The 13,276-nt window shown below is 42.2% G+C and overlaps 1 protein-coding gene across 1 annotated transcript in view; it reads left to right on the top strand.

Moving 5' to 3' along the window:
- LOC124775967 overlaps positions 1-13,276 on the top strand; it is a 68,006-nt gene that overhangs the window by 16,833 nt on the left and 37,897 nt on the right. Inside the window, exon 2 of the mRNA XM_047250808.1 lies at positions 117-318. Coding sequence (XP_047106764.1) covers positions 117-318 — 202 coding nt within the window. The remainder of the gene's footprint in view (positions 1-116; positions 319-13,276) is intronic.

The raw sequence follows: 13,276 nt of genomic DNA, 5'->3' as shown, positions 1-13,276 counted from the left end.
ATGTATTTGCATGAATGAGACAGTTGCAGGCTTTCGTAAAACATCGAATACGATGAACGATATCGAGTTCCTTGTTGTGCAGCCGAGATGTAACGCCGCTCTCGCCTGTTGGGCAGGGTGTTCTGGCGGGTGGTGCTGGTGGTGGCGCTGCTGGCGGTCGTCCTGTGGGCCGAGCTGCTGCTGATCGAGCTGTCCCACTCACGGCCGCAGCCCATGATGCTGCCGCCGCTCTACGCGTCTGACTCGGGTGGCGCTACCCAGCGGCCAGTCAGTGGGGACACCAACATCTTCTTCATAGAGCCCACGTGCATCTTCGAGGTGCGTCGCCTCCGATGTCCGTAGGCAAGCTAATTTGTGTTGATTCTTCCATGTTTCCCAACACTGCAGAATATTTATTTATTTATTTAACCTGATCAGATTAGGGTCATCAGGCCCTCTCTTACATCGGACCACTGTTCCATACATTCAGCATTTCGCACATCAGAGTTACATCATGACAATAGTTAAAATAAGAAAATTAGATTTCTCTAGTGACAATATGAATAAAGAGTAATGACTAAGACCTAATAAAGTAAATGCTGGCAGTATTTTTACAACAGGTGCTATACATACAAATAATGATAAAAGCAATAATAATAACAGTAAAAAAATCAAATAATAATGATAAACATGAGAAAAATTGGCAATAGTAATGAAGATTTGTGCAGATGTACATTAATATCTTGGTGTATAAAGTAGATGTTTACTAGTATAGCGAGTTTTGGGGAAGGGAGATTTAAGGAGGGGCAAAGATGGAAGTAATGAGGTGAAGTGCATTCACGTACAGAGGGAGGCATTACTGTTGCTTAAGTTGATACGTCACTAACTGTTATTTGAAGCTGGACATGTAATAAGTTCCTTAACATAACGAGGGAGGTTATTCCAGAGTCGGGTTCCCGCTACTGTAAAGGACTTGGAGAAGGTGACTGAGCGATGCAGTGGAACATAGAGGATTTTATTATGATGGGAACGTGTGTTTCTGTCATGTTGTTCCGACATAAACGTTAAGGACGAGGAGAGATATGAGCGACAGTGTACATTTATAAGGCAGTAGATGAGACAGAGTGTATGGAAATCTCTGCGTTTGTCTGCACGCAGCCAGGACAATTTTGCATATGCTGGTAAAATGTGACCAAAAAGTCGAACGTCAAAGATATATCGGACGCAGGCATTCATAACCAGTTCCAGACGTCGCGAATTTTCCTGAGAGAGGCCTTGTAGGATAATATCGCCGTAGTCAACGATTGGGAGTATAAGCGTTTGTACTAATTTCTTTTTCAGATCGAAAGAGAAGAGATTTTTATACTTTTGTAAGACGTGAAGGGATGGTGATGCTTTTTTGCACACTGCAGTTACGTGCTCTATCCAATTTAGATTTTCATCTATTATTACTCCCAAACTCTTTGCTGAGGGAGAGAAGTTAATGTTTGTTCCAGAGATTTGCGCTTAGGGACATTTACAGTTTCTATTTATGTACAAACATAGATGTCCGTTTCTTCAAAATCTCAAATCTCCGAAAGTTCTTCATGGATTGCTTTGAAATTTTGATGCAACATTGCATTCGAATACGCAAGTGTTTTATATACCTACTGGAACGCCATCTGGTATATATGTAATATGTATGTAATAAAATGGGAAATGTTATGAAACGTAAATGTTGGTTTCTTCAAAATCGTTAGTCTCCAAATGTTCTTAATCGATTGCTTTGACATTCTGGCACAATGTTGAATTCTGATACGGGCGTGTTTTTAGGTACCTAGCTCTTTAAGATATGTTTATTTTTAATACATGTACTTAATAAATATATGTGTGTAGCACGTAAAGGGAAACATTGTTACCGAACATCTCAAAATGCACCTTTCCAATTTACGTCAAATTTTGACAAATTACTGTTATAAACGTTTAGGCACATATAGATTATCCACTTTGTAATATATAAATTTGTATATAAAATGTACACTAGCGTAGCGGTGTGACCGAACAGGAAGTTGTATTTACGGCTCATTGATTTATTATTAGAATACTACTACGAAATCTGAAATTACAATAACAATAAACAAGGCTCAAGTTCAGAGAGAAGGAGGGAAAAGAAGATGCACAGTGGTGTGGAAGGAAATCGACAACGAAAAGAGAAGGAAGAGATGTACAGAGAGAGAGCGCAGGAGGAGATGGAGAGAGAGAGAGAGAGAGACAGAGAGAGAGAGAGAGAGAGAATGGGAGGAGGAGATGGACAGAGAGAGGGTGAGGAGGTGATGGGCAGAGAGAGGTTGAGGAGGTGACGGACAGACAGAGGGGGAAGGAGCAGGAGATAGACAAAGGAAGGAGGAGAGTGAGATGGACAGACACAGGGGAGAGAAGGAGATTAGGATGTATATCTAATTACCATACATATTAGGAACGTGTGCTTTCTCTTTTCTCTTTTTTCAGTTTTAGTATACTGAGCTACAACAAAGAGTGGCCAGGTTCAGCTAATGTATATAAGTAACAATGTAAATATTCATTTCTTCAAAATCGCATATCTCCGAAAGTTCTTCACCGATTGCTTTGAAATTTTGACACAACGTTGCATTCGAATATTATTGTGTTTCTGTATACATATTGGAGCGCCGTGTGATATATAAATACGCGTATACTGTATGTAAAGAGGATACGTTGTTAACAAAAATCTCAGATTCGTTTATTCAAAATATTAAATCTTCGGAGGTTCTTCACCAATTCCTTTGAAATTTTGACACAACGTCGCATTCGGATATGCGCCTGTTTCATATACCAACTGGAACGCCATATGCTATAGAACTATATCTATTAGAGATAAAATAAGTAATAATGTTATATATGTATATATAAATATAATATGGCGTTCTTGTAGGTATATAGAAACATGTGTGTATCCAGTATAACGTTGAATCAAAATTTAAAAGAGATCGGTGAAGAGCTTTCGGAGAATTAAGATTTTGAACTAACGAACATGTGATTGTTTCCAACAATTTACCCCCTTTAAATATTATATACATATTTATGTACAATATGACGCTTCAGTAGGCATATAAAAACATGTGCGTAGTCGGATGCAGTGTTATGTCAAAATTTCAAAGCAATTGGTGAAGAACTTTTTGATACTTAAGATTTTGAACAAACAAATATTTACACCTAAATAAACAAAAATGTAAGTGTTCATGTGTTGAAAATCTTAAACCTCCGAAAATTCTCTACCGATTGCTTCGAAATTTTGACTCAACGTTACGTTCTAATACTTGCGGGTTTTTATATACCTGAATTTCAAAATATATGTGATATATAAATAAATATGTAATGTATCTACATCTACATCTACATGGATACTCTGCAAATCACACTTAAGTGCCTGGCACAGGGTTCATTGTGCCACCTTCACAATTCTCTATTATTCGAATCTCGTATAGCGCGCGGAAAGAACGAACATCTATATCTTTCCGTACGAGCTCTGATTTCCCTTATTTTATCGTGCTGATTGTTTCTCCCTATGTAGGTCGGTGTCAACAAAATATTTTCACATTCAGAGGCGAAAGTTTGTGTTTGGAATTTCGTGAGAAGATTCCGTCGCAACGAAAAACGCCTTTCTTTTAATAATGTACAGCCCAAATCCTGTATCATTTATTGACACTCTCTCCCATATTTCGCGATAATACAAAACGTGCTGCCTTTCTTTGAACTTTTTCGATGTACTCCGTCAGTCCTACCTGCTAAGGGTCCCACACCGCGCAGCAGTATTTTCAAAGAGGACGGGCAAGCGTAGTGTAGGCAGTCTCTTTAGTAGGTCTGTTACATTTTCTAAGTGTCCTGCCAATAAAACGCGGTCTTTGGTTAGCCTTCCCCACAACATTTTCTATGTGTTCCTTTCAATTTAAGTTGTTCGTAATTGTAATACCCAGGTATTTAATCAGAGGCTCGGCTATGTACCAGAGGTCCGCAATCGGTTCTGTCGACCATGCTGCAAATTGTCAGCTCTTCTTTCATCTTGCAAGCAAGTCTGGCAGCCTTTACCACTTCTGTTCGCCGCTCGAAACCAGATAGAATTTCTGATCCAAAGTGACACACATCACTGGTACCGACGCGAGCAACCACCTGCAGCTGGTTGCACCCTGTGCTCTTCATGGCATCTGGGAGGACCATTTACACATCTGGGATGACCCAACCAGGTATGCAAACGGCGTTCGTATTGGTTTTCTTTCCCTTCTTGTCAGCCAAGTCTCTAAGGGGCCCCATAACGCACCTAACGTTGGAGCTCCCAACTATCAATAATCCCACGCTCTGTGATTGCCCGGATCTTGCAGTGTGCGTGTTTTCCTCTGAATCAGGACAGGCGACAGCGTCTGGCTCAGCGACAGTGTCAGCCACAGACAGCACCTGGAACCTGTTTGTCAGACAAACCGGGGAGGCCTTGCGTGCGGCAGCCTGGGAAGTCTTTCGCCGCCTGCTTCGCCCTGGATGGCCTCCCACTCGACCACAGGTGAGGGGACAACCTCAGTGCGAACAGTAACTGGATTGGCCACCGCTGAGGACCGATCGGAGGACTCGGACGTGCTGGACGTCCTTTGGATCCTCACGGCCGGCCCACAACAGTGGTGCCCATCCACTGCAGCCTCAAGCTGTGTAACCGAAGCCATCGCAGCCTGAAGCTGAGAGCGAAGTGTCACACAACAATCGCAGTCCCTGTCCATACTAAAGACCGTGGAAAACTAAACTACGCAGATAACGGAATATCGGCACGTGCTGCGCAACTCTAATGTAGACCCTGACAAAATCGCAGGAACTGTATCTAATAATATGCAGATATTCATAAACCTAACCACCGAAGCACTCGCGTGAAACTAAATAACTCGCCCCCGTCACAAAATCGGTTTACTTTCCGACACAAACGAAAATGCGAGAACTGTGGCTATTAGATATTAAATTTACGCACAGAAACTCAAGAAACTAAACTATTAAAGCGCACAGATGATATAATAAAATTCGCTCCTGGTTAGGAACTCGTAAATGTCACAAAAGCGGTTACTTCCGTGTTGCTGCGTATGTCTCGGTCGGCTACTACTGCCTGACACCTTGTTACCTTAAAGGTCTTAACTGGTTTACTTCAGATTTTTACACAATACACTAATGAACATTCAGATGTACATACGCTATATAGTTTTAATATATAAAGTATGTATTTAACATGTACAGGAGTAAACGTTGTTGCCAAAAACGTCAATAAGTACTCGAACGACTTACTTTACTTTTTTACTCGCAAACGTTCGGACGCAATCGCTATAAAGGGTGTTACCGTAAGAGCCTGCAAAAATTTAGCTGCACATAGAGAATGCTCCACTCAAAAATTTGACATAGGAAACTTGGAGTCGGAGAAGCCAGCTTAAGGAGATAATAGGAATAAAATAACATTTTTGTGTACTTTTTTTTACTTCATTAGTTAACTGTAAAGACCATCACTGACACAATGAATGTACCATTTGTACTGTATCTTACAAAATGTTCTGAAACTGACGGCCATCCACCTCAATTTAAGCATGACATGGGCGAACAAGATTCTGACGCACCCTGACAAATATCCCTGGTGTGTTTCTAATCACATCACAGGCAGCTACAACTCTGGCAAATAACTTCAACTCTGAATCCAAACACAAGTGACTCTAGATATTACCATAGGAAATCATAAGGGGGATTAAGGTCATGTGACCTCGCAGGCCATGGAATAGAACCCTCCCTTCCAATCCGGCGACCAGGAAATACATTGCCGGTACTGCTCCATTCTACTGTACTGTACATCTCTGAATAGCACTGAATAATGAATGGGTTTGTAAATGACTCATAGTATGTCCTACCATGGGACGATGTAGAAACGATATAACAGAGCCAGCTTATGGAGAAGTAAAGTAAACAAAACCTGCATCATGACTTCCAGGTAATAAGGCTCGTTCTCCTTGTTTCCTTGTGGGAAATAAAGAATGTACGTGTAAATAAACAGCACGGTATGTCTAATGTTAGTTGTAAATAAGCTGGAAAACAGTAATGCTAGACAAAGCGATAGATAAGTTCACTTCCATAACTCCTTAAGCTGACTTCTCCGATCTCATGTTCCCTATCTCATAATTGTTCAGTGGAGTATTCTGTATGTCCTGTTACATTTTTGGGCGGTCTTACGAAAACACCCTGTATATTTTTTACCTGGTTTGTAAAAAGTAGGGCTTCAGTACGGTTATCTTCCAAGGGATGGTTTTGAAATTTAGATCTCTTAAAACCCTCTATTAGGGAGAGAGCGCCCCATAAAAAACATTATGCACCAAGTCCAAAGTCACCAAAACAATATAAAAAAATCTGAGGTAAAACCAATAAAATCAACGCATACAAAACTTCCACAGACAACACATAATGTCAAACCTGCGCACTATGCAAGACGCTTATGGACACCAGATAAATAGCTGCTATAATAACAGCACTAAAGCAACTGTGACAATTTTGTTCAACAGAAGCGAAAGTTTCAGTTACGAGCTGTTTGCACACCAAGTGCCAATGTCCCACTAACTAATATTTACATTTTACAACAGTTGAAAAGTATTGTATTGTTCGGTATCGAGATTAACGTTAGGCTCAGGGTTTATTTTTACAGCGTGGTTTTTATCTGATATGTTCGAGACTGGTGGTCACCACAAAAATTTCGAGGATGGTGGTCACATTTTTTTTCTGATATGACTAGAAGGAATTAAAACAGCACGTTGTTGAAGCAATCAATGTTTTCTACGCTTTAACGCAAAAAGAAACCAAACATTAGGCTTAGGAACCTTGTGAAGCAAATTCTGTAACGTGTCCTAAATCTTGGCAGGATAATGGGTGTGCCAAAGAGGACAGGTTCCCTACTTTTTTTTTAAAAGAACTTCCAGTAAGAAAATTAGAGACGTCTAGCTTAGTATGAGCTTGTAGCTTCAACCGAAGAGTGTGGAATCCCTTTCCAGTAATTCGACAACAGTTCTCGAAAGAAATAACTTTCATCTCTATGAAATTAGCAACATGGACGATACGTACATTACTTCAGACCGTAGTCGAGATAGAACCGTTGCTAACTATGAACTAAGGGAAAAAAAAAGATGCTGTGTGTAGAATGTAAGAAGTGGGCTCACTAATTATGCACGCCAAGGCCAAATAACAGTTATACATGTGAGAATTGTGAGAGTGCTCTCGAAAGTGACATTTTTTTCTATGTTTACCTAAATTCTATTTTAGTGTTTAATTTTGTCTTGAGTATCCTTTATCAGTATCGCTGTTTTATTTTTCTATTCTCAATAAACCCTTTTTTTAAACAAATAATTTCTTTCTTTCCCAGCTAAATAACCCAGGACAAAAATCCCAATGTCGAAGCTTGTCATTGTCTGTGACAACCAACCTCGAGTCGGGACACGTTGCCACGAGAATTTATCCAGACAAAACTTCTTCCTTTTGATGCTGCATGGCCGCAGATCCGTGGGGAAAATAAAGGGTGGTTCAAAATTCTTATTACAAGATTGTAGAGAATGAACTTTTGATAAGAAACCCATGTCTGGAAATGTAGCGTTTGGATTTAAAACAAGCTTGAAGATGTGATTACTTTCACAGCTCCCACTTCATGCCAAAAACAGTAATTGAGAAGTGGGCGCCGTCAGTAGTCCCTGCTGTAATTACGACTTCACATAGCATCTTCGACCGACTACAACAACGGCTTTTAGTAATCAGTACGTTCGAAACTAGGCGAGTCGGCTGTAGTATCCGCTGATGCACTGCATTATCGACTTTGAAGAGGATGTCCTTCTCACGTAGAAGAGAATCCAAGGACAAGTACTCGGAACATTGCCCATGCCATGTGATCCTATAGCACCAGGACAGTGCTCATTGCATCCGCTGTGTGATACTGTGAACCAGGAAATTTGAAAGTGATCCGATCATCAAACGGATTTTACATCCCAACGATACATTTGCAGTCGTGGGTTCGTTAGCAAAACTCATCTGCTAAGTCCCCTATACAGCTACTAGCAGTCTGTAACAGGAATATTGAATCGCCCTGAATATCCGTACATATTACTAACTAGCTATTTCCAGCCACGCATGGTTAAAAGGAAAAGAAAGAAAAGAAAAGAGACAGCACACGCTTCTAATATGTATGGGAATTGGATATACGACCTAATATCCTTCTCCTCCTCCCTCTGTTTTTGTTCACCTCTTTCCCCGCTCATCTCTCGCTGCACCTGGTCCTGCCTCCTCTCTCCACCCCTCTCTCTATCCATCGCCTCTGTTAGCTACACTACCTGTAGCATTTGCTAAATCCCACAGGGGTTCAGAGGATATGACGCATCCTCACTGAAAGTACCTAGAGCCATCCTTGCATATACAGGGTGGTCCATTGATCGTGGCCGGGCCAAATATGTCACGAAATAAGCATCAAACGCAAAAACTACAAAGAACGAAACTTGTCTAGCTTGAAGAGGGAAACAAGATGGCGCTACGGTTGGCCCGCTAGATGGCGCTGCTATAGGTCAAACTGGTATCAACTGCGTTTTTTATAAGTAGGAACCCCCGTTTTTAATTACATATTCGTGAAGTATTTAAAGAAATATGAATGTTTTAGTTGGAGCACTTTTTTCGCTTTGTGATAGATAGATGGCGTTGTAAAAGTCAGAAACGTATAAGTACATGGTGTCACGTAACATTCCACCAGTGATTCATTACCCGTGTTAAAATGGACCGTTTACTAATTGCGGAAAAGGTCGATATCGTGTTGATGTATGGCTATTGCGATCAAAATGCCCAACAGGCGTATGCTATGTATGCTGCTCGGTATCCTGGACGACATCATCCAAGTGTCCGGACCGTTCGCCAGATAGTTAGATATTTTAGATCTGGTAGCCACGAACAGACCAGACCTCATCGACGGTGTCAGTGTTGAGACAGGGATTAGTGATCATGATGTTGTCATCACGACTATGGTTACGAAAGTTAAAAAGTCGGTCAAGCAGGCTAGGAGAGTATTCTTACTAGAAAGAGCAGATAAGCAGTTGGTAGCATCCCACTTCCGGTACGATGGACGTGGAAGAATTATGGGCAAATTTTAAACACATTTTAAATCACACATTGGACCAGTATGTGCCGAAAAAGTGGGTTACGGACGGAAAAGACCCACCGTGGTTTAACAGCGCAATGCGGATAATGCTCAGAAAGCAAAGTCAGTTGCACTCGCGGTACAAGAAAGATCGGGAAAATGAGGACAGGCAAAAGTTAGTAGAGATTCGTGCTGCTGTAAAAAGAGCGGTGCACGAAGCATTCAACCACTATCACCGTCATAACTTAGCAAAAGATCTTGCTGAAAACCCAAGGAAATTCTGGTCTTACGTAAAATCGGTAAGCGGGTCGAAGACTTCCATCCAGTCACTCTCTGGTCAGTCTGGTCTGGCAACGGGAGACAGCAAATCGAAAGGTGAAATTTTAAATATAGCATTTGAGAAATCTTACACGCTGGAGGATCGTACAAACAGCCGCCGTTTGAGTCTCGTACAGATTCCCGTATGGAGGACATTATGATAGACATCCCTGGGGTTGTGAAGCAGCTGAATGGGTTGAAAATAAATAAATCGCTAGGTTCTGATGAGATTCCAATTCGGTTTTACATAAAGTACTCTACTGCATTGGCTCCTTACTTAGCGTGCATTTATCGCGAATCTCTTGCCCAACGTAAAGTCCCGAGCGACTGGAAAAAAGCGGAGGTGACGCCTGTTTATAAGAAGGTTAGAAGGACGGATCCTCAAAATTACAGACCAATATCCTTAACATTGGTTTGTTGCAGGATTCTCGAACATATTCTTAGTTCGAATATGATGAAATTCCTTGAGGCAGAGAAGTTGCTGTCCATGCATCAGCACGGCTTTAGAAAGCATCGCTCCTGCGAATCGCAACTCGCCCGTTTTTCACATGATATCTTGCGAACCATGGATGAAGGGTATCAGACGGATGCCATATTCCTTGACTTCCGGAAATCGTTTGACTCGGTGCCCCACTGCAGACTCCTAACTGAGGTAAGAGCATATGGGATTGGTTCCCAAGTATGTGAGTGGCTCGAAGACTTCTTAAGTAATAGAACCCAGTACGTTGTGATCGATGGTGAGTGTTCATCGGAGGTGAGGGTATCATCTGGAGTGCCCCGGGAAGTGTGGTAGGTCCGCTGTTGTTTTCTATCTACATAAATGATCTTTTGGATAGGGTGGATAGCAATGTGCGGCTTTTTGCTGATGATGCTGTGGTGTATGGGAAGGTGTTGTCGTTGAATGACTGTAGGAGGATACAAGATGACTTGGACAGGATTTGTGATTGTGTAAGGAATGGCAGCTAACTCTAAATATAGATAAATGTAAATTAATGTAGATGAATAGGAAAAAGAATCCCGTAATGTTTAAATACTCCATTAGTAGTGTAGCGCTTGACACAGTCACATCGATTAAATATTTGGGCGTAACATTGCAGAGCGATATGAAGTGGGCAAGCATGTAATGGCAGTTGTGGAGAAGGCGGATAGTCGTCTTGTGTTCATTGGTAGAATTTTGAGACGATGTGGTTCATCTGTACAGGAGATCGCTTGTAAAATACTAATATGACCTATTCGTGAGTACTGCTCGAGCGTTTGGGATCCCTATCAAGTCGGATTGGGGGAGGACATAGAAGCAATTCAGTGTCGGGCTGCTAGATTTGTTACTGGTAGCTTTGATCATCACGCGTGTGTTACGGAAATGCTTCAGGAACTCGGGTGGGAGTGTCTAGAGGATACGAGGCGTTCTTTTCGTGAATCGCTTCTGAGGAAATTTAGAGAACCAGCATTTGAGATTGACTGCAGTACAATTTTACTGCCGCCAACTTACATATCGCGGAAAGACCACAAAGATAAGATAAGAGAGATTAGGACTCGTACAGAGGCATTCAGGCAGTCATTTTTCCCTCGTTCTGTCTGGGAGTGGAACAGGGAGAGAAGATGCTAGTTGTGGTACGAGGTACCCTCCGCCACGCACCGTAGGGTGGATTGCGGAGTATGTATGTAGATGTAGATGTATGTAGATGTAGTTACGTTGTTTAAGGAAACAGGAAGTGTTCAGCCACATGTGAAACGTCAATCATGACCTGCAACAAATGATGATGCCCAAGTAGGTGATTTAGCTGCTGTCGCGGCTAATCCGCACATCAGTAGCAGGAAAATTGCGCGAGAATCGGGAATCTCAAAAACGTCGGTGTTGAGAATGCTACATCAACATCAATTGCAGCCGTACCATATTTCTATGCAGAAGGAATTGCCTAGCGACGACTTTGAACGTCGTGTACAGTTCTGACACTGGGCACAAGGGAAATTACGGGATGATGACAGATTTCTTGCACGAGTTCTATTTAGCAACGAAGCGTCATTCACCAACAGCGGTAACGTAAACCGGCAAAATATGCACTACTGGGCAACAGAAAATCCACGATGGCTGCGACAAGTGGAACATCTGCGACCTTGGCAGGTTAATGTAACGGAACAACCGAAATAAAATGTTTAAACGTACCTAAGTTCTGTATTTTAATTTAAAAAAGCTATCTGTTACCAACTGTTCGTCTAAAATTGTTAGCCATGTGTTTGTGACTATTATAGCGCCATCTATCACAAAGCGAAAAAAGTGCTCCAACTAAAACATTCATATTTCTTTACATACTACACGAATATGTAATTAAAAACGGGGGTTCCTATTAAAAAAAAAACACCGTTGATATCCGTTTTACCTATGGCAGCGCCAGCTAGCGGGCGAACCATAGCGCCATCTGGTTTCCCCCTTCAAGCTAGACAAGTTTCGTTCTTTGTAGTTTTTTAGTTTGGCGCTTATTTCGTGAGATATTTGGCCCAGTCACTATCAATGGACCACCCTGTATATAGGGTAATTGACTCAGTGTAATGTAAACAGCGATATTCGTGTCGGGAACAAGCTGACATGGTGTTTGTGTACGGCTATGCGAATAAAAATGGTCGAGAGGTAGCACAGCTGTACGAAAACAAGTACCCTCATGGATACCAACATTTCAAGGCCTTTTGGGATGCTTATGCGATCATGGGTCCTTTCAGACAGACGAATGTAAAGGGAGGCGGCGGCCTGTGTGTGCCCCAGATTTGGAGTACCAGGCTGTACAGGATATTGAGATTATTTCTATCACAAGCTCCAGGCAAGTGGCCTGCCAGCATGTTATAAGCCAAAGTACGATTATGTGCATCCTGAGTGACAACCGCTACTATCCCCATCACCTGCAATCGCACCAAGGCAATTTCAAACATCTTTTGTGACGTGGAATACGACCCAGCTCTGTATGTGCTTTGGGACAATTTGTTGTCGTTACACACTCACACCATCCATTTATGGACAGATGTTCATGAGACGGTTTTTCTTATATTTCCAGTCAGGAATCAGTCCCTGTAGTTTGTTGGTTTTATAAGTGTTCACCCCATATAAATGGTGAAAGGTGTATACACTGTATTTGAAATGTGGTGTCCGTTTTGTCGGACATGTCCGATTTCGGCTCGTGGGCCAAGCCTAAGCCGAGTGCCAAAGGGCTCAGCCTGTTGGCACACTTCCCCCACCACCATGCTGCGCAGAGGGGGAAGAGGGGCAAACTGCGAACACGCTGCATTTAAATGGGGATACATTCATACTGCATACGACTTGTTCTTATGTTTCACGTTTCTCAACAGCACAGATCAGAAACAAAGCAAGTTTACAATATTAATTAATTATTTTTAGCGTAATGAAGACATGGGCAACGGCCTTGCCGCAGTGGTTACTCCGGTTCCCGTTAGATCACCGAAATTAAGCGCTGCCGGACATGGTCTGCACTTGGATGGGTGACCATCCAGGTTGCCATGCGCTCTTGGCATTTTTCGGGGTGCACTCAGCCTCGCGATGCCAATTGAGGAGCTACTCGACCGAATAGTAGCGGCTTCGGTCAAGAATACAATCATAACGACCGGGAGAGCGGTGTGCTGACCCCACGCCCCTCCTATCCGCATCCTCCACTGAGGATGGTCCCGGTAGGCAACTCGTGGCCTGAAGACGGAGTGCTGAGTGCAATGAAGACTTGTTACAATTTTTATCTGGCACAAACCGTCGTCAAACAGCCAGTCACAGACAATTTCACAAAGTTTCACATTCAAGTTACTACGTAGCCGTGATTTATT

Source organism: Schistocerca piceifrons, chromosome 2, assembly GCF_021461385.2.
Source record: "Schistocerca piceifrons isolate TAMUIC-IGC-003096 chromosome 2, iqSchPice1.1, whole genome shotgun sequence".
NCBI classification, from domain to species: domain Eukaryota; kingdom Metazoa; phylum Arthropoda; class Insecta; order Orthoptera; family Acrididae; genus Schistocerca; species Schistocerca piceifrons.
The sequence above is the reverse complement of the archived record's forward strand: the minus strand, read 5'-3'. Positions and strand labels throughout refer to the sequence as shown.